This window comes from Ranitomeya variabilis, chromosome 1, assembly GCF_051348905.1.
Source record: "Ranitomeya variabilis isolate aRanVar5 chromosome 1, aRanVar5.hap1, whole genome shotgun sequence".
Classification (NCBI taxonomy): domain Eukaryota; kingdom Metazoa; phylum Chordata; class Amphibia; order Anura; family Dendrobatidae; genus Ranitomeya; species Ranitomeya variabilis.
This window is the reverse complement of record NC_135232.1, coordinates 826,842,866-826,865,773: the sequence shown is the minus strand read 5'-3', so window position 1 is coordinate 826,865,773 and position 22,908 is coordinate 826,842,866. Positions and strand designations below refer to the sequence as shown.

Here is a 22,908-nt window from a genome sequence, read left to right as displayed (position 1 = left end):
CCGTGGCAGAGGCGGACAAGGAAAAGACGGCGTTCACGACGCCGATGGGTCTCGGCGAATTCAACTACATGCCCTTCGGGCTGTGCAACGCCCCGGGAATGTTCCAGAGGATGATGGAGTGCTGTCTGGGACACAAGCACTTTGAAACCGTGCTGCTATATCTGGATGATGTCATTGTCTTCTCCAAGACCTTTGAAGACCATCTGAAGCACCTGGCCGAAGTGTTTGAAGCCCTGTCCAACTTTGGCTTAAAGGTAAAACTGTCCAAATGCCATCTGCTAAAACCCAAAGTGCAGTACATGGGCCATGTGGTGAGTGCCGAAGGAGTGGCCCCAGACCCCGACAAGGTCACTGTGATCAAGGACTGGCCGAAGCCCAGCAACCTCCATGAAGTCCAGCAGTTCCTCGGGTTGGTAGGCTATTACAGGAGATTTATCAAGGACTTCACCAAGAAAGCCGCGCCATTGCAAGACCTGTTGGTGGGCCAGTCCAAGAAGACCAAGTGTAGGAATACCCCATTTGACTAGAACGACGGACTGGAGAGATCCTTCACTTGTTTAAAGTCGGCGCTAATGGGAGAAGAGGTACTGGCCTACCCTGAATATGACCAACCGTTTGTGCTGTACACGGATGTCAGCAACGTGGGGTTGGGAGCCGTGTTGTCCCAGGTCCAGAAAGGCAAGGAGAGGGTAATTGCTTACGCCAGCAGGAAGCTTCGTCCCACTGAAAGGAACCCTGACAACTACAGTTCCTTTAAGCTGGAGTTCCTCGCCATCGTTTGGGCAGTGACGGAGAGGTTCAAGCACTACCTGGCCTCAGCAAAATTCACCATCTTCACGGACAATAATCCCCTAACACACCTGGACACAGCAAAACTTGGCACCTTGGAACAGCGGTGGATGGCCCGGTTGTCCACTTTCGACTTCACCATCAAGTACCAGGCAGGGCACAAGAATGCGAATGCCGATGCATTGTCCAGGATACCCAACTTGCCGGAAACGGGAGAAGACTCGGAAGCACTTGAAGAGATAGAGTTGCCCGCGTTCCATCGCCCCAAGGCCACCCAGTGTTCCCATCATGTGGAGAATAGGCGCAAGAACAAGCAGGATGCCACGCCAAATCCCCTGCCCCACCACGGATGGGCAGAGACCCAGGATGGTGACCCTGCGGTCCGTCGGGTGAAAGAGCTCCTGACGCAGGCAGGTTCGCATCCCGCCCCGGATGATCCACAAGAGACACAACAACTGTGGAAGGGGAGAGGCAAACTGTTTATTCACGATGGTAAGCTGTGCTGAAGAAGCATCGACCCACGCACTCATGAGTTGGTATGGCAGATAGTAGTCCCACGGCAAGATGCGCCAATGGTTCTGGGAGACTACCACGATGGGGCAGGACACTTCGGATGGAGGAAGTTGGAGAGTCTACTCCGCTGGAGGTTCTACTCGATTGGCATGAAGAAAGCCATCGAGAAGTGGTGTCGAGAGTGTGGCCCATGTAGCCTACGCAGGAAGGACCGTGACAGCCAAAGGGCTCCCTTGCAGCCTATCATCACCAAACGGCCGCTTGAGCTGGTCACGCTAGATCACGTGAAGCTAACACCCAGCTGGTCAGGCTACGTCTACGCTCTTACCATCGTGGACCACTACTCTAGACTTCTGGTAGTTGTGCAGGTCAAAGATCTGACGGCCCGAACGGCGGCCAAAGCCTTCCAGCAGTACATCTGTAGGCCGCATGGGTACCCGGAGAAGGTGCTGACCGATCAAGGGCCAGCATTCGAAGCGGAGGTGTTCCAGGAATTCTGCAGTTTATACAGGTGTAAGAAGATTAGAACAACGCCGTATCACCCACAGACTAACGGGATGTGCGAGAAGATAAAACAAGTGGTAATCGACTTACTGAAGACCTTACCTGTGGAAGAACGGAACTTGTGGCCAACCAAGTTGCCTGACTTGGTAGATATGTACAACCACATCCCGGTGAATTCCACCATATGCACTCCAGCCTACCTGATGCGAGGGAGATCTAGCAAATTACCTGTTGACCTAGACATGGGGGTCCTAACCCCCGAAGACACCTCGCCAAATGCAGATTGGGATACAGAAAGGCAGCAAAGGTACCGCAAAATACAGGAGTGCGTGGAAAGAAGTTTAACCCAAGCCCGACAAAAACAAGAAAGGGACTACAACCAGCATGCTCCTGCAATTCCCTTGTCACCCGGTGAGCAAGTGCTCAAACGGAAGAGGAGATTACACAAGCTTGACGATCAATGGGAGGCGGAACCATATACCATCCTGCCATCCGATTTTGACAATACAAAGGTCTGTCTCATCAGCAAAGATGGGGGAGAGACTTCAATGGCAATATCCAGAGACCACCTCAAAATATGCCCTGATAAGTTGAGAGATAGGGAAACTGACCCAGGGACATCTCCGCCCGTGGAAGAGGAGAAGATGATACGCACTGTTCTTGGCGATTTTCCCCAGTCTTGGACTCAAATAAATCAGGCCATCGTGGTACCTGTTTTAACATTTCGTCAGCTGAAGCCGCCGGAACCAAATGTGATGCCAGCTCATCCGGAGCCTCAATCACAGCAGATTCCACCAGAGGATACCATGCCAATAGTTGAACTGGCTGGTTCCCCGTCTGCTATCGGTGAACTTGCCATGCGCACAATTAGTAGCAGCAGTCGTGAGAGCTCCAGTATACCAGTGCTACCCAGACTCACCAGAAGTGTAGCTAGAAGACAGTACATCACACCAGCGATAGCAAGCACAGCGGGCCCTGTTAGGTCACTAGCAACCCCTGCACTGCGGAGGTCTACACGTAGCACCAAGAATCAAACCCCAATTAGCTACAAAACTTGGAAATATTAATGGGTGGTGCTGTTTGGTTAAAAATGTTTGTGTATATATCTTTGTTACAGATTTAAAATGGACAATGGGGAATGGACAGTGAATTGCTCCAAAACTTTCAAAAGGGATCCCTTTGTTTACCTGGGATCCCTGCTGTTTCAAGTTTGCACCCACTGAACTGGGAGTCATGAACTGTGCATGACCAAGATTTTCGCAACGTTCAAGTATCCTCACCTCCCATAAAGGGAAGCACTGTTATATTTACTTGTTCATAGCATTTCAAAAGTTTGTACGTCTTTTGCTAACATGTATTGTTGTTCTTCTTTTCCCAGTCCGGGAGTACTGCATTTAACGGGGGGGAGTGCAGCGCCCCAGAGTCTGGTCGTTGCAGTAACGTCGCTCTCCCACCAGGGGGAGTGATGGTACGTCTAATTGTACTAAAAGAGTTCACCTTGCCAGGTATCACAGTCACACATTACACTTCACACTCCGGCCACCAGGGGGAGCAAAAGGTCCTATCTACTAGGCCACTCCTCACACATGGGTAAAACTGGGGGTTGGATAGGAAGTTAGGTGAGAAAGCAGCCTGGGAGAGTTCCAGGGAGGACCTGTCAGGTGTGGGATCCTGACAGCGGCCGAGCACAGATAGATCGTTACGGAGCTGCGCCTGCACTGCATCGCAGCAGTTTCCTAAGAAAGGACAAGAAGCTAAGTATGTTATGGAGAAGTGAGAAACGAGATCACAGCACTAGGAGATAATACCGGGAGGAGTCGTGCCCTAAAATCGTGGCAACATCCTTCTGAGGCGCGCAGCAGGTGGCCGGAACACCGAGGGAGTACTGACTACACGCATTACTCCAGATAGCGGCAGGGGCAGCTAATTCCAAGTTGGCTGTCCACCCTTTACACCTACGAAGACAATGGAGGCAAGTTGTGGGAGAGGGGCGACTCTAGGGTCCCTATAAAATAACTCCAGGCCTACCCCGTCATACAGGTGCATCCTATCCATATCATCTGGGGGACGGAGAGAGAGAACATCAGAAACGGGTACAAGATTGTGAGGACTATCCCGTGGTGCTCAGCAGGGAGGTACTACAACACACAGGCGCTGGTAGGAAGGCTACTGATTTCCACCTGAAAAGGGATCTCTGGATGTGCCTTCGGACCGGCCGGTCTCAGCCAGCCCTGTTAGCAGTGCTCTGGATTGTGGATGCCGAAGTCTACAGTAAAAGGTAAAGAGACTGCAACCCTGTGTCTTCGTTATTTACTGCGACCTACACCACCGCCATCTACACCTTTAATTGGACGCCCCTTAGCAGGGCCACGGACCGGGTCGGGCCACCATGACATCCCCAGAACCGAGGCAGAGGGACCCGGTACTGAGTACCCCATTGCCCTGCATCTGGGGGCGCTCCATTTATATGGCACTGTTTTTATTTATTTTTTGTGTTTTTCTGGCATTTTAAGGATGGGTTTTGATTTCCATTAAACAACAAAAGTGGAAATGTTAAAAAATCCATGAAAAACAGCCACGCATCTTCCACAAGTCTAACTGGTGTTTCCATTGACTTATGTGGTAAGTATTAAGCATCTTCATAGCGCAAAATGCTAGAAAAATGTACATATACTGTCTTGTAAACGCTTGGCATCTTCTGAAAGCCTCAGTGTTTAAAAGAAATTAAAAAAGCCTGAACATATAAGATATTATGAACAGCAACACATTTTACACAGAAATTAATATGTTCATTCTTTAGTGTTTTTTTTAGCCAATACTTACTGTACAAGTCACATTGAAGGATGCACTAAAATGCTAGTCTTTTCTTCATTGCTTATTAGAGCTCACAAAACTTCTGGAAAAAGCCCCCAAAATGCTAGCTTAAAATAAAAAAGAACATGATGAAAAAACGCTTACGAAAAAAAAAATATGCTAACAAAATTTGCTTCAGTATAACCAAATGCAAGATGAAAGAAGAGTTTCCTAAAGAGTCTTCTGATTGAAAAACAATCTATTTTAAATGGCAGAAAAAGACTGTTTGAACACAGTCTTAGGCCAGTCTCACACGTCCAGATAATTCCAGTACCGGAAAAATTGGTACCGGAGTTATCCGTGTCCGTGTGCAGCCCGTGTGCCGACTGAGGACCACATGGACCATGCAGGAGACAGCGCTAGAGTTAAGCGCTGTCCCCCCTGCGTGTGGTGCTGAAGCAGGCATTCATTCCTTCTCCCCAGCAGCGTTCACTGGAGAGAAGGAATGAAAAATCAAGGTTTGTTTATTATTTTTGTGTTTAAAATAAAGTTCCTGGTCACCTCCCGCCTCCCACCCCCTGTGCGCCCGCCCGCTTGCATTAAAATACTCACCCAGCTCCCGCGATGCTTCCTCTCAGCGCCAGCAGCTTGTCCTGTGTGAGCGGTCACGTGGTGCCGCTCATTACAGGGATGAATATGCGGCTCCACCCCACCACGGTTTCACACGTCAGTGGCTCCGGTACGTGTTTCCTCACGTACCGGAGACACTGACTCACGTAGACACATTAAAATAAATGTGTCTCTGCACATGTCAGCGTGTTTTCACGGACCGTGTGTCTGTTTGCAAAACACGGAGACATGTTAGTGTTTGTGGGAGCGCACGGATCACACGGACCCATTAAAGTCAGTGGGTCCGTGTAAACACGTACCGCACACGGATGCTGTCCGTGTGCCATCCGTGTGCCATCCGTGTGCTGTCCGTGTGCGTTTTTCCTGTCATAGGGTTAAAATTGTAAAAATTGTTGCAATACACGGACACGGACACACGTACAGCACACGTACAGCACACGTACAGCACACGGACCCTAAAAATGTACTCACGGACATCACACGGATCCCACACGGATGGCCTACGTGAGCACACGGACGCACGGACACGGATAACTCCGGTACCGTTTTCTCCGGTACCGGAATTATCTGGACGTGTGAGACTGGCCTAATGTTACTTTCAACAAGCCGTTGAGTTAGTGATTCTGAGGCATTTTAGATGCCATTGGCATTGGATTTAATGGTTTTCAGAATTCTCTAATATGTAGTCAATATAGGATATTTTGTTCAACCCCTTTAGTTAAACCTGAAAGTCTACACTTCAAATGCATCTCTGTTGTTTCATTTTAAATAATATTGTACAGAGCCTAAATCACGAAGATATGGTCACTGTCCAAATATTTTTGGACCTGTAAGAGTAAACAACTAAATGTACACACAGGGGAAAACATATGCTCACCTAGAAGAAATACACCCAACGCATGTTTCGCAATTAGCTTCATCAGGGAATGATTTAGACATCGTTGTATATTGCAAATAAATGCACATGTATACCAGCATATATGCTCATAGCACCATGCCAAGGATGGAATAAAATAGCATATGCAGTCAAACATTGCCACATGGGCTGCCTGGTGGCTCAGTGGTTAGCACTGTTGCATTGCAGTTCTGACTACCTTTGTTCAAATCACACCAAGGACAACATCTGCAAAGGATTTTGTATGTTCCCCTTATTTTTGCATGGGTTTCCTCTATGTACTCCAGTTTCCTGCCACACTCCAAAGATATACTAATAGGGAATTCAGATTGGGAGCCCCAATGGGGAGGGTGATAAAAATGTCTATAAAGTGCTGTGGAATTAATGGCGCAATATAATTAAGCATGATAATAACAGAAAATAATGACAATAATAATATTGAAAGCAATTATACTAGGAGAGAAAGTACTGATGAAAGGTGAGAAGAAATATATAAAATTATAAAAGCAGCAGCAATTAATATAAATATATATTTATAAATATAATACCACATAAAAGTGCATTTAATTGTACAAAAACAATTTTGAAAGAAAAATGACATACAAAAAAGATGTATGAAAAACAAACATGAAGACCACAAAGTGAATAAAAAGATAAGTGAGTAAAGTACATGCAAGTGCATAGAAATGCACACCCTAAAACTAATACTAAGTTAGGGTATGTGTCCACGTTCAGGATTGCATCAGGATTTGGTCAGGATTTTTCATCAGTATTTGTAAGCCAAAACCAGGACTGGAACAATTAGAGGAAAAGTATAACAGAAACATATGCACCACTTTTGCATTTATCACCCACTCCTGGCTTTGGCTAACGAATACTGATGAAAAATCCTGACCAAATCCTGATGCAATCCTGAACGTGGACACATACCCTTAGGCTGTGTGCACACGTAGCATATTTTTCGCGTTTTTTTCGCGGTTTTTCGCTATAAAAACGCTATAAAACCGCGAAAAAAACGCTTACATTAAGCATCCTATGTAATAGAATGCATTCCGCATTTTTTGTGCACATGCTGCATTTTTTTCCTGAGCGGAATCGCATTCCAGAAAAAAACGCAGCATGTTCATTAAAATTGCGGAATCGCGGCGATTCTGCACCCATAGGAGTGCATTGATCTGCTTACTTCCCGCACGGGGCTGTGCACACCATGCGGGAAGCAAGCAGATCATGTGCGGTTGGTACCCAGGGTGGAGGAGAGGAGACTCTCCTCCACGGACTGGGCACCATATAATTGGTAAAAAATAAAGAATTAAAATAAAAAATAGTCCTATACTCACCCTCTGATGGCCCCCGAAGTGTTCCCGCCTCTCCGATGCATGATCTCTCTTCCGTTCCTATAGATGATGTGGTTCAGGACCTGTGATGACGTCACTGTCTTGTGATTGGTCGCGTGACCGCTCATGTGACTCACGCGACCAATCACAAGACAGTGACGTCATCGCAGGCCCTTCACTGCACTCCAGCTATAGGAACGGACGCCGCAGAGGTCTGCAGGTGAGTATAACCATGTGTTTTATTTTTTTTATTATTTTTAAACATAGCATAGGCAGCATCTATAGTAAAAAGTTGGTCACACTTGTCAAACACTATGTTTGACAAGTGTGACCAACCTGTCAGTCAGTTTTCCAAGCGATGCTACAGATCGCTTGGAAAACTCTAGCATTCTGCAAGCTAATTATGCTTGCAAAACGCTAGTTTTCTGCGGGTATATGCATGCTAATTCTGCATGCGATATACCCGCGGCAGGAGGCGCAGAATTGCCGCGGAAATTTCCGAGGCAATTCTGCAACGTGTGAACTTAGCCTCAGGGTATGTGTCCACGTTCAGGATTGCATCAGGATTTGGTCAGGATTTTATGCAGGTAAAATCCTGACCAAATCTGCACCTGAGGTCACTGGCAGGTCACCTGCGCTGTCCTTGCGTTTTTTCTGCAAAGTAAGGACATGCTGCGTTCTTAAAAGATGCGCCGCATGTGCGTTTTCGCGGGTGTGCCGCATGCGTTTTTTTGCTGCATAGTGGAGACGGGATTTCATTAAATCCCCTCCATTATGCTGTAACATCTGGACGCTGCGTTTTTGACCCTGCGGCTCAGCGCTGCGTCAAAAACGCAGCGTTTCCTGAACGTGGAAACATACCCTAAGCCTGTTTTCATCTTCCTGACCAGGCCAAATTTTACAATTCTGACCAGTGTCACTTTATGTGGTTGTAAGCAGGTAAACGGATGCAGTAATGCGGAGACACAGAGCAAGGGTTAATAAGAGTGCGGTTTAATTTACAGTGATAAACCCCTCTCAGGGAGACAACAGGGAGCGGGAAAGCAGGTGAACACAGTGTAATTGCAATACAACACAACAGTCTTGCTATCAAATTTAACTTATTGTGATGCCTTTGTCCTTTAGTCGCTTGCGGTCCGATGGATGATGGAATGCTGGCGGAGGCCGACACTGAGTCTTCAGGCTTCCCTGCCCAACACACGGTCCAACTTCTGGTGGCAACAGACGATCAACGGTTTTGCCCGTTGAGCCCCATGTCCAATAAACTGCAGAGCTGAAGTGTGGAGCTCTGCACAAGTATCTGCTCAGCGTGTGCTCCGCTGCGCACCCGCCGATAGCTGGATACACACCTCACGGTATTTATCCTGGTGCTCGTTACTCAGTGTACCCCTGGATACCTGGACGCCCGCACAACGATTCTTTCCTTGGCGCCCGCCTCTCTGCATGCTCACTGGTACCCGGGAGCCTTCACTGAACCCCTCCTGGGTCTCTGTTCCACGCTTCACCTCACTTCACAGAGTGCAGCCGGCCCCTGCCTTCTCTTTCCTCCGGCGGGAACTCTCTGGCTTTTCCCATGCTACACTCTCTCTCATCCCCCTGCTTGCCATGCCCCTTCTCTCCAGGTCATGGGTCCTGTCCGGCTCCCACTTCCTTCCTCCCTGCAACATTAGATGCAGCCTCGGCAGTTCTGGACTTGGTATTGCACAGGTACCCACAGCCCGGTCTTCCTCCTTACACCCCCGTTCTCCTTTAATTCGTCATTCCACAGGAAGGAGCTCCTTCACCAGGCGTTCACATTCTTCCTCTCCCTGAATGATTCATTGCCAGATGAATTGATCTTGTTCATAACAGGTGGGAGGCGCTCCAGCTGTCATCCGCTCCAATCGGCTTAATCCAGGTTGACTGATAGAAGGCGAGGGAATATTTTGGTTTGATGACTCTGCCGTTTCTGTTGCTTCAGGCATTGGCACTTCAGTGCTCACTTCCCTGTGGGCGGTAGACAGTGAATTATTAAGGTCTGGGGCGAGACTGGCATCTCTTCTTCGTCACAGTTGAGATCTGGTGAAGTAGGTGCATTAGTGATGGTTGGCATTTCTATCCCTTCTTCAGGGCCTTCGGACAGGCAGGGCTGCAACATGCTTTGGTGAACTATCGGGTAGGTGCCCCTTCCACTCGTTCAGGCTGAACCTCATATACTGACCCATCAGAACCAACTCGAAGCTTCACTCGATGCGGGGTCTTCTCCCATCTGTGTTCTACGTAGTTTTTCCCGTGGCTGTTTGTTCCGGATCAACACCCGATCTCCTGCTCTCAGAGCTGTTCCTCGAGTAGGCGTCTGTAGTCAATGTTGGTGTTCCCGAACCCAGGAAGACAACCCCATCCTCAGGTAGTCTTCGTCTGGGTCCAACTCCAGCTTGGTGATCTTTCACCTGAACAGCAAGGTATACGGGGTGTATCCCGTTTTACTGTGCACTCGATTGTTGTACACCCACACCAGTTCAGCCATGAACTCAGGCCACCGTATCTTTCTCCAATGTTAGGTGCATCTGGATCAACGTCCAATTGAAGAGCTCACAAGCTCCATTCCCCTGAGGATGATAGGGCATAGTCCTTGACTTCTCAATCACGTACGAATGATGTAACCCCTCCGTCACTCAACCTTGGAAGCAAGCACCTTGGTGAGAATGGATCCTCTTCGGGCAACCGTACACCTGGATGAAGTCTCGGCAAATGGCCTGTGCAGCTGACACAGCAGTCTGGTCCCGGGTCAGTGAAGTGGTCAGTCATCACCAATCAATGTTCATACCCGAGATGTGCCGGGCCTACAGCTAAGTAGTCAATCATTAATAGCTCTAAGGGGACAGAAGTCACGATGGTCTGCATCGGAGTTCTCTGCTCTGGAGGTTTAGCTAGTTCACAGCTCCAACATCGTTGACTGGCCTCCTCTACTGCAGTCCTCAATCGGGGGTGATACACCACCTTCTGTAACCACTGGAACATCTTCTCCAGACCGAAGTGAGCCTCTCTCTCCTGGGCCTCTGTAGCCACCACACGGATCAACTTTTCTGGGAACACTACTTGCCAAGTGACTGCCCCAACTCCCGTACTAGCTGTACTCTTCTGTATAGCAATCCATCTTCCAACTGGAGCCTCTCCCACTGTCTCAGAATCTGCAGAGCCCCTGAGGATAGAGCGTCTCTGTCTTGCCGGCTGGAAAGTTACTTACACAGTAATAACTGGAATGCTTGAATGGATCGTAATGATTCCGAGACTATTTTCTCGTGACAAATTGTACATCATGATAGTGGTAAAAAATGTTGATATGACTTCCATTTATTTGTGAAAATATCAGGAATTTGGTGAAAATTTGGAAAATGTAGCAATTTTCAAACTTTTAATTTTTATGCCCTTTAACCAGAGTTATTTCACACAAAACAGTTAATAAAGTGACCTCATTTTAGAAACTAGACTCCTCATGGAACTTATCTAGATGTGTGGTGAGCACCTTGAACCCCCAGGTGCTTAACAGAAGTTTATTATGTTGAGTCGTAAAAATAAAAAATCACGTTTCCCACAAAAATGTTCTTTGAGCCCCAATTTTTTTATTTTCACAAGGGTAACAGGAGAAAATGCACCATACAATTTGTTGTGCAATTTCTCCAGAGTACGCAGATACCTAATATGTGGAGGAATATGTGGGGACTTGTCGCTTTCGGAGAGCCCTTGATGTGCCTAAAGAGTGAAAACCACCATAAATGACCATATTTTAGAAACTAGACCCCCTCAAGAAACTTATCTAGATGTGTCGTGAATACCTTGAACCCCCCAGGAACTGCATAGAAGTTTACAACTTTGAGTGGTAAAAATAAAAGAAAAATCACATTTTCCTCACAAAAATGTTCTTTAGCCTTTTCACAAAGATAACAAGAGAATGTGGACCGCAAACTTTGTTGTAAAACGTCTCCTGAGTACGCAGACAATCCATATGTTAGGAGAAACTACAGTTTGGGCACGCAGCAGGGCTCAGAAAGGATGGCGTGACGTTTTGGAAAGCAGATCTTGATGGAATATTCTGCGGGTGTCATGTTGTGTTTGGTGAGCCCCTGATGTGCCTAAACAGTGGAAACCCCCACAAGTGACCCCATTTTGGAAACTAGACCCCTCAAGAAATGTATCTAGTTGTGGTGAGCACCTTGAACACCCAGGTGCTTCATAGAAGTTTATAATGTTAAGCCATGAAAATAACAAAATTATAATGCACTCCTCATAGGCCTCCATACAGCACAATGCACTCCCCATAGGCAGATTCTATACAGTATAATGCACTCTCCATAAGCAGACTCTATATAGTATAATGCACCTCCTATAGGCAGACTCTATCGTATAATGCACTCCCCATAGGCAGACTCTATATAGTATAATGCACTCCCCATAAGCAGACTCTATACAGTATAATGTACCCCCATAGGCCTCTTTAGTACAAAGTCCCCCATAGGCAGACTACATATAGTATAATGCATTCCCCATAGGCCTCTATACAGTATAATGCACAGTCCATAGGCAGACTCAATATAGTATAATGCACCCCATAGGCCTCTATAGTATAAAGTACTCCCATAGGCAGACTCCATATAGTGTAATGCACCCCCACAGTCAGACTCTATATAGTAAAATGCACTCCCCTTAAAAAATAAATAAATACAATACACACCTGTCCTCCTTGTTTTACCACTTCTCCGAGCACCCGCTCATCTCAGGACAGCAGGCGCCAAGTAATGATGTCATCCCACCCGCTGTCAGTGTCTGTGTCAGGGATGTCAGACACCGAGAGGGGGAATGATGGGAGCGGGAGCGTGACACTTCCCTTCTCATCAGTGCTTTCAACTGTATCAGCCTCCAGCCAATACAGTTAAACTTGCAATGAAGGGCGGAGGGCACAGGATCAGGGTCGTAACCACCACGGTCACAGCGGTCGCCACTGCGACCAGGCCCGGTGGGTCAGGGGCCTGGGAGGTCAGAGGCACACCAACACCAGCAAAAGCTTCAACTGTATGTGCTTCCGCGGGTGCACGCTCTACAATACATGCTGCCAGCCAATCAAAGGCCAGCAGCTGATGTCAGTGTGCACATGATTGGGTGCATGACAGTGATGTCACACGCTCCCATCGCACGCTGAAGTCAGCTGCCGGGTTCACAAGAGGACACGCGGCGCGGGAACGAAGAAACATTGAGTGTTTATTAAAAAAAAATCAGGGGCAATATTACTATGGATAACCATGATGGTGCATTATACTTTAAAGGATGATTGTGGGGTGCATTATACTTTATAGGATGACTATGGGGTGCATTATACTTTATAGGCTGGCCATTGGGGTGCATTATACTTTATAGGATAACTATGTGGGTACATAATACTTTATAGGAGGACTATGCGGTGCATTTTACTACTATGAAGTACTATGGGGTGCATCATACTTTATCGAGGACTATGAGCTGTGCATTATACGTTATGGATGACTATGGAGGTGCACTTGTGTACATTTTTGTACCCTTCTCCTGAATAATAACTATTAACAATAATATCCTTTAACTGCGTTGCAAGCTGTTTACGGACCTTGTTTTTTTTAATGCCACTAAGAAAATGTCTAGTGATGAGCGAATATACTCGTTACTCGAGATTTCTCGAGCATGCTCGGGTGTACTCCGAGTATTTTTTAGTGCTCAGAGTTTTAGTTTTTCTTGCCGCAGCTGAATGATTTACATCTGTTAGCCAGCATAAGTACATGTGGGGGTTGCCTGGTTGCTAGGGAATCCCCACATGTACGTATGCTGGCTAACAGATGTAAATCATTCAGCTGCAGCAAGAAAAACTAAATCTCCGAGCACTAAAAAATACTCGGAGGACCCCCGAGCATGCCCGAGAAATCTCAAGTAATGAGTATATTCGCTCATCACTAAAAATGTCAGGAAAATCCTACTAGAAGTAACATGAGTTTAAATGTGATTGGCTAATTCTGAACACAACCACATCCCCAATTAGAAGAGGGTGTTCATATATATGCAAACACATTATTTTAGTTTTGCTATTATTTTCCCTCTCAAAATTATTTCAGTTTGTTTCTTAATGGATTTGTGCAGATCATGGTGAGGACACAGAAGAGGTTTTCTACTGATGACTCTTCCATGAAGACCATATTTGTCTCTGAACAGTAGATCATTGTACCAAAACTCCAGAGTCTGCTAAGTCATTCTGAAGGTCTTTTGCAGTCAAGCGGGGTTCTGATTTGCCTCTCCAGCAATCCTACGAACAGCTCTCACTGAAATTTTGCTTGGTCTTCCAGACCTTATCTTGACTTCCACTGTTGCTGTTAACTGCCATTTCTTAGTTATATTAGTTACATTTTGAACTGGGGAAAGGGCAAGTTGAAAACTCTTTACTATCTTCTTACAGCCTTCCCCTGCTTTGTGGGCCTTCACCATTTTCATTTTCAAAGTGCTTGGCAGCTGCTTTGAAGAACCTATGGCTGTTGTTTTTTGGCACGAGGTTAGAGGAGGCTGGGTTTTAATAAAGCTGGGAAATTTGCATCACATGGCAGTTCCTAACGATGATAGAGAACAAGCCATATCCCTAACAGGCTAGTTAAGGTCTAAAACCTTCGTCAAAGTTATCTGAACACACAAATCGCCAAGGGTGCTAAAACTTTTGCATCGGCTCATTTTCCTTTTTGTCATTTTTAAAATGTAAAAAAATATTTTTTTTTGTGCCTAAAATACAAAGGAAATGTGTCATTTTTCACTTTACACCTTTTAGAGATCATTTCACCTTCAATGTGCTTAACTGTTCACAATAGCAGTAATTTTGACCAGGGGTGCCCAAACTTTTACATACCACTTTATATGCAAAAAATGTAGTCATATGGCCATATAACCATAAGACCATCTGTTAAAAACAACTATTTATTGACTTTATGTGTTCTTCCTTGTGTTTAGTATTTTGCAGTATCCATCCTCAGGCAGAAATAGAAGATGCTCTCCTGCGAAATCTTTTCATGGGTTACCAAAAATGGGTGAGGCCTGTACAGAACCCTAATAAAACAATAAAAGTAAATTTTGGCCTGAAAATAACGCAGCTCGTGGATGTGGTAAGACAGCATTATATAAAGTTCTGTTTTGTGATAAAGTATATTTTATTAGTGCCTTATTATTTTAAAGGGGTTTCCACTACTTGGATGGCTGTTAACTAGTTAAATGCATTTAACTCGCACTTACAGGAAGTGCATCACTAATCCCGCCCATTGGTATCCCCGCCACATGATCGCGGGTCACCGATGTGTCATCATGACAACCAGAGGTCTGCAGCAGACCTCTGTGGTTGTCATTGCCAGATTGCCGCCCCGTGGTCGGCGCTCATAGCAAGTGAGCATTTCTGCTACACACAGGCGATCTGATCATCACCTGTGTGTGGCAGAGGCAATCAAAGTACTGCAGCTTCTAGTCTCCCATAGAGACTATTGAAGCATTGAAAAAGTAAAAATGTTTTTATAAGTATTAAAAAAATAAAAAAATTAAAGTTTAAATCACTCGCCTTATTCAAAATAATCTAATATACACATATTTAGTATCACCGTGTTCAGAATTGCCCGATCTATCAATATAAAAAATAATTAACCCGATTGCTGAACAGAGTAACAAGAAAAAAATTTGAAACACCAGAATTAGGTTTTTTGGTCGCCGCTACATTGCAATATAATGCAATAACAGGCGATCAAAACGTAGTATCTGCATCAAAATTGTATGAATAAAAACGTCAGCTCGGCGCGCAAAAAAGAAGCCCTTAATATTACAGGTTAAGGATTGACGCTGGTGGGATGGCTTTTACACTTTTTTGCTTAGAAACGGTGCGTACTATGAGGTTCTGCAGTAGCAGATGTATCTACTAAGAGGTTCTTTGGCAGCTGAGGTGTTATGTTTGAGGTTCTGCAGCAGCTGAGGTGAGTACTGAAAGGTTTTGCAGCAGCTGAGATGTCTATTATTCTGTTCTGCAGCAGCTGAGATGTATATGATGTTCTGCAGCAGCTGAGGTTTGCATTATGAGGTTCTGCAACTGCTGAGGTTTGTATAATGAAGTTATGCAGAAGTTGAGTTGTATTATGAAGTTAAGCAGAAACTGAGTTGTTTCTTAATTACTGAAAAAAAAAATCAAGGAAAGGGAAAGGGGAGAAAGTTATGTCAGCTCACCAAATGTAGAAATTGCCTCAATATGGGTGTGGTGCACAGAGACTCCAGACCAGCTTCTGGTCAACAACAGCAATAGAGATGTAAAAAATCCAGCATCCGCAACATGTGGCTTTACGTATTAAAACATAACTTGTATTGCAAAATTAAAACAAGGGACAATTGCAAAATCACATAGAACAAGAAAAGTGGTGTGAGGGGGAGACCGGGAATACAGGTCAATATGATTCGAGCTGTGTATTGGAGCACATACCCTTATACAGGGCCACCATCAGGGCATTACTGCTCTGACTGTTGTATAGGGCCCGATGAGCAGAGGGGGCCCGCATCGGGCCCAGCGGCAGGCTTCTGCCCGTGCAGTAACTGAACCTGCGTCCGAGACGTAGGTTTAGTTAAACTCTACTGCCGTGCGGGCCCGCACAGCAATAGTTAAAAGCCGCCAGCCAATCGAAGGCTGACAGCTGACGTCAGCGCGCACGTCGCTAGCATTTGACGTCATTGTCAGTCGCCGGTGAGTACGTGCTTGAAATGCCTGGGGTGGACGTCGGCGCTGGAGCTTCGCCAGGTAAGGAGAAAGGGTTTTTTATTATTTTTATTGAAAGCGGCAAGCCGCAATATGTTTCAACGGCAGAATGGAGACACGAGGCAGAATGGAGACACAGGGGGCTTGATGGAGACACAGGGGGCTTGATGGAGACACAGGGGGCTTGATGGAGACACAGGGAGCAGGATGGAGACACAGGGGGCATGATGGAGACACGGGGCAGGATGGAGACATGGGCTTGTTGGAGACACAGGGGGCTTGATGGAGACACAGGGGGCTTGATGAAGACACAGGGGCTTGATGGAGACACAGGGGGCTTGGTGGAGACACAGGGGGCTTGGTGGAGACACAATGGGCTTGATGGAGACACAGGGGGCTTGATGAAGACACAGGGGGCTTGATGGAAACACAGGTGGCAGGATGGAAACACAGAGGAAAGGATGGAAACACGGGGCAGGATGGAAACAAAGGGGGCAGGATAGAGACACGGGGCAGGATGGAGACAGATGGGGCAGGATGGAGATACATGGTGCAGGATCATGGGCAGGATGGATAAGATGGAGACAGATGGGGCAGGATCATAGGACAGATGGGGCAGGATCATGGGATAGATGTGGCAGGATCATGGGACAGATGGGGCAGGATCATGGGACAGATGGAGCAAGATGGAACATCATGTGAGGGCAGAATGGATACTCTTGAGTGCAGGATGGGAGAGTGCAGCGCCCCAGAGTCCTGGTCGTTGCAGTATTGTCGCTCTTCCACTAGGGGGAGTGATGGTTCGTCTGATGGTACTAAGGAGTTCACCTGACCAGGTATCACAGTCACACACTACACTTCACACTCCGGCCACCAGGGGGAGCAAAAGGTTCTATCTATTAGGCCACTCCTCACACTCGGGTAAAACTGGGGGTTGGATAGGAAGTTAGAGAGAAGCTACCTGGGTTCCACCCAGAGAAGACCTGTCAGGCAGACAGGGGGAGAAGGAGGAACATCTGAGATGTAGACAGAGGTCCCTGTCAGGGGTGGGATCCTGACAGAGACATAGCAAGAGATAGAACGTTACGGAGCTGCGCCTGCACCTCATTGCAGCAGCATCCTAAGGAAGGACAAGAAGCGAAGTATATTGTGGAGAAGTGAGAAACGAGATCACAGCACAAGGAGATAATACCAGGAGGAGTCCTGCCTTAAGATCGGTGGCCGGAACACCGAGGGAGTAATAGGCTCTACGCATTACTTCAAACAACGGCAGGACAGTTAATTCCAAGTTGGCTGCTCAACCTTTAACCTAATGAAGACAATGGAGGCAAATTGTGGGAGAGGGGCGTCACTAGGGTCCCTATAAAATAGCTCCAGGCCTACCCCGTCATACGGGTCGTCCTATCCATACCATCTGGGGGACGGAGAGAAAGAACATCAGAAATATACACGACAGTTGTGAGGACTATCCCGTGGTGCTCAGCAGGGAGGTACTACAACACACAGGCGCTAGTAGGAAGGCTACTGATTTCCACCTGCAAAGGGAACTCTGGATGTGCCTTTGGACCGGTCGGACTCAGCCAGCCCTGTGAACGGTACTCTGGACTGTGGACGCTGAAGTCTTCAGTAAAAGGTAAAGAGACTGCAACCTTTGTGTCCTCGTTATTCATCGCACCTTACAACATCCACCATTACCACCTACTCATCAAGGGAAGCCCTGGGGACATACTTCACCTGTGGGAAGGTATACCATCTAGCTGCCATTCCATCACCCCAGCGGACCCCCTAGCAGCATCGGTCACCCTGTCCGAATACCACAGGTGGCGTCACGAACACTTGACAAACTACACCTTTAATTGGGCGCCCCTTAGCAGGGCCACGGACCGGGTCAGGCCACCGTGACATCCCCAGAACCGAGACAGAGGAACCCGGTACCGAGTACCCCACTGCCCTGCGCCTGGGGGCGATCCAAGAACATATGGCTGGAGCCAGGAATGAGACAAATGGGAACCAGGATGGGAGATATTATTATCATAGGTGCTAATTAAGGGATATTACTACTGCAGTGATGTATTTATTTTATTTTTTGAGGATTCTGTTTTAAATCGGGGGGTCGGTCCTGTTACTGTGCAGAGTCTTTTTTTCTTCATCTAGTGTGTAGAAGTTGGGAAAAAATTAAGAAATGTGTTCTGCAAGCGGTGCTCTAGATAAATGTGTTATTTCTTGAAGAGACGAGCCCTAGCTGGAAGAAGTGATGGCGGTCTGTGCTGGATGAAGATGAAAAGTGAAGATGAAGGACTTCACCTAGAGACGTCACTGGTGAGTCAGTGTGTTACCTGTACACTGACACTATACACTGTATGCTTTATGCGGAGGTCCTGTGTATAATGTCACCAGTGATCACTGTATTACCTTTGCACTGACACTATATACAGAGCTGCTCTGTATAATGTCATTGATCACTGTATAACTTGTGTACTGATACTGTATACAGAGCTCCTGTGTATAATGTCACCGGTGATCACTGTATTACCTGTACCAGGACACTGCATACTAAGTACAGATCTCCTGTGTACAGATGGTGATATTAGTATTGTGTTTTTTTATTACTGATCAGTTTTGTAGTATTCAGTCACTATATGGTGGTAATGTTGTCTGGCCATGGTGTGGCGGTATTTGTTCCTTGTATGTGCTGTTAATTGGTCACTATATGGTGGTAATATGTTGTCAGGTCATGGTGTGGCTGTATTTCTTCCTTGTATTTGCTGGTATTATGTCACTATGTGGTGGTAATATGTGGTCTGGTCATAGTGTGGTGGTATTTGTTCCTTGTGTGGTATTATTGGTCACCATGTGGTGGTAATATGTGGTCTGAACATGGTGCAGTGGTATTTGTCCCTTGTATGTGATATTATCCGGTCACTATGGTGGTAATATGTGATCTGGTCATGGTGCAATGATATTTGTCCCTTGTATGTGATATTATTGGTCATTTTAAAAATTGAAAAATAAATAAAAATATACCTAAATTGTATTGCATATTTTAACAAATGTTTAATAGGTTAGAGTAGAGTAGGGCCCAGCCAAAAAAGTCTACCTTGTTGTGGTGGCGGCTAAAAAAATCTTTTGGCCAAAACAAAAGCTACTGGCTATGTATGTGATCTAGTGATGGGAACTGTTAATGTGTGATTGGTGAGGATGTGGTGCAGATGTGGAGTTTCTCTATGAGTGGGTGGTGGGACTGTGGAAATTTCAAAGGGTGGAGCCTGGGCAGAGTCTCAAGGGGGCCCCCAAAATTTTGCCAGTATGGGGCCCCCGAAATTCCTAGTGGTTGCCCTGCCCTTATAAATATACTACATAGAGGCATTGGATCATTGTATGGTGAGTTGAGCACCACTGTGTGAGGGTCTTATGTTGGCAGTGGATGTACATGTTACATTTCAATGCTTGGCAGATGCTTTCCTGGCTAAAAAGTAGGAAATGTAGCTAACCTCTGAAAACCGTACGCTATCAAAGTCCATAAGATGGAGGTCCCACATGCAGATAGGGATTTGAACATAACACACAATTGGATTATTCTCAATTCTCATAATTGCTTTGTTTTGTGGATGGTAGCACTTTCTTCTGGATGAAGCCTGGCTCTGGTCCTGCTTTCCTTCAGACAAGCATGCCTCCTTTAGCCTTGACAGGGAGGTTCTGGGTTCACCTGTTGGCTCGCCAGATTGATGTCTTTGTTGAATGGAGGGTCTCTTGTTGAACTGTTGCTTTCTGTGACCTGTAGTACAAGCAGGCATGTAGTTGTAGACCGTGTATCGAGATAGCTCTCAAAGATCTCTAGGGCATAACGGTGCATTCAGATCTAGTATCCACCCAACACCTCACTTTCTTTCCTTCAAAATCAGCTTCTAGCACCGGCTTGCTTGAATACTCGTGTTCTCCACATTGTGGGCTTTGTAAATCAGTTACTGCAGTGGCTGGTAGTTTAAAGCTAGTGCCATTACCTCAAGGTTAATCCCTGCGTCGGTATCCCTGGCAAGGTGGCCAAATTGTTGACAATTCCCACAGAAGGGCCTCCTGAGTCTCTGAGCACCAGATGCGTGTCCTCCATTTCACCACCGCATCTGAGTCAGGTCAGATGAAGTAGCTCGGTGAGTCAGAGCTGTCTCCTTCGCATCTGGGACATTCCCAGTTGAAGATATTTTAGTTCTCCTCACAGAGCCTATACCACATCCTTCAAAGTCTCAGGGTCTTTGGACTCCGCCCACCTTCCCATCACCGGACCGCTACTCACTACTTCCTCGACCACAGGCATGGAATCCTCCTTCCTGTTTCCATACACCCGCCTGCATACCAGTTCCTACCAGAGTATCAGCCCTGTCCGTCTGACCTGCCAGAGTGCCAGCCGTGCATGCCTGTCTGCGTCTCTGTCAAGCCCGGCTGCCCGTCAGGGCCTCTGTTATACCCGTCCGCCAGCCAGTGTCACAGCCATGCCTGCCTGTGTCCTGTCCCCCGGGGGGATCAGCATTCACAGCCAGACACCACCCTGGAGTGGTACCTGGTAGCTACCTGCCGCACAAGTCTGACCTCACCATCAGAGGCTCCAGTGAACACCTAGGAAGCTACTTAGTTATGCCCCTTCCAGGGTAGTCTGGTCGATGGTCCAGTGGGGCTACACCCCCGGACGCCCGCGCCAACCAGTCTGGATGCGAGCTTTAAAAATAGGGCCCCAGCCAAAAGGTACTCTGCTGGTACCGAGACAGTGTCAGGCGGGTCTGGCACCTGAACCGGGGCTACTGGCAATAAGGGATCATTCCCATCCATGGCAATCACTTTATCCTGTGGATGAAGTTAAGTTGTAGATACAGCGGGCTGTGGACAAAGACAACCAGATGACTTGTGAAGGAACTATTATTTACTGCAAATGGAGACTGAATTTCTCACACAACACAAAAGCAAACACAGTAGTTTCACACACCCAGTCAAAGTCGACTAGGACCCCTGTGCTGCACAATCTATAAGCCCAGATTGTTGTACCAAATACACTATAATTTGCCTGACCTGCGCCTCATGCGGGAGCCGAGGAGTTAACCCAGGATAGCAATGAGATTAGATGAGCGCACAGGGCCAACCCAGTAGTAGTGCAGCACAATGGTTCACATTGATTTTGTAAATTCACCCTTTTCTCCCACCCACAGGTGATTCTCTGCTAGGAAGGTTTTGTCCAAAGTGTGTATATATGAGTCTCTCTAACACTGTGAGCAATCAGCTTGAGTTCATACAGTTCTGCTAGCAAACAATCTCTCTGCCTGAGAATCTATGTTTGCCACCAAACGCTCTCTCAAGGTCTGCGTGCATGCTCCCACTGTGTTCCCAGTGGTGAAGCCGAAGTTCAGGACTTACCAACCGTAACATGGTCGTGAAGGAGGGCGGCTGATCATCTGTTTGACTGTTAATTGGGATGCAAGGAGTGACTGGTGGACTTGTCGCTTGGAGCATGGCTTTAGCCTAATAAACAAGCAGGAGGACCTCCACATCATAGCAGATGGTTTGGGTGGAATCTGACTCTGCATCTAACCGTAGTCATCCCCCAAACTAATTTTCTCCCTCTAACAGGCGTCACAGGATCAGGAACATGTTTCTCCAGTACTGTGACCAGTTTCTGGAACACTGCGAATTTTGTGCTCCAAGGATGGCAGTGCCAAGTCCTCTCTCCTAGTTCTGAAAAACACCATGAGGCCTACTACAGAGTCTATTCCAACAGAGACCTCTTGAATCCGATGCAGTAGCAAGTCTATTCACTACTATCTCACATGCAGGGGAGGCTACATGTGGTCTTTTATGCCATACACCACATCTTAAACAAAGCCTCCACCGCATCAGCCTGCTTTTACTGGGACAAGCCTGAATGGTCTTCCTCCTTTGACCTTGCCTGGGAGGTGCTGGGTTCACATGATGGCTCTCCACAAGGGCATCTGTGCTGAGTGGAACATCTTGGGTTGAGCTGTTTGATCTCTGTGGTCTGTAGTACAGGGAGGCATGTAGAAAAAAGGTTACACAGAGCCTATCATGCCATGTATCATTGGTTATGTTATACAAAGCATTGACATTCCCTTGGACAAGCCTGAAGAGCCTGACTCCTTTGGCCCTGCCTTTGTAGTGCTGAGTCTGCTTGATGGCTCTCCATATTGGAATCTGTGTTGATTGGAGGGACTCGTGTTGAACTGTTCTCTCTCTGTGATCTGTACTTCAAGGCACATGGCCACACAAGGCCCATTCATACAATAGAAACACCAGAGACAATATAAGTGGAAGAAATGGCCGTGTCATTTATTTTGAGTAACTTTAAAATCTATACCACACATTTCTCTTTCTTTAAATTTTAACTCTTAAATAAACCGGAACTTTAACCACGATACAACCAATCCACCCAAAGGGCGATTTTCCATAAGCCAGGGATCAAAGAGACCTGGCCCCCCCACCATAGCACAGCCATTTTTCCACAATTGTCTGCAGGTCTAAATTAAAAATGTCCAAACCTATATCAGAGAGATGGACTAAATCATTTCTGTATAAACCGGGTAAAAAACCCTCCAACTCCACGTGTCTGAAAGAGAAGCCATTAATCATTGGGAGAAATCTGAACAAACCTCTGTTGACTCTTTTTCGTATTTTTTCCAGAAAAGAAAGTTCTT

The 22,908-nt window shown here is 46.6% G+C and overlaps 1 protein-coding gene across 4 annotated transcripts in view; it reads left to right on the top strand.

The window, feature by feature from the left end:
- The window catches only part of CHRNB3 (cholinergic receptor nicotinic beta 3 subunit), a 187,016-nt gene that overhangs the window by 96,236 nt on the left and 67,872 nt on the right, over positions 1-22,908 (top strand). For all 4 annotated transcript variants that reach the window (XM_077275400.1, XM_077275419.1, XM_077275391.1 and 1 more), the window contains one exon: positions 14,449-14,600. In XM_077275400.1, the coding sequence (XP_077131515.1) occupies positions 14,449-14,600 (152 nt within the window). The remainder of the gene's footprint in view (positions 1-14,448; positions 14,601-22,908) is intronic.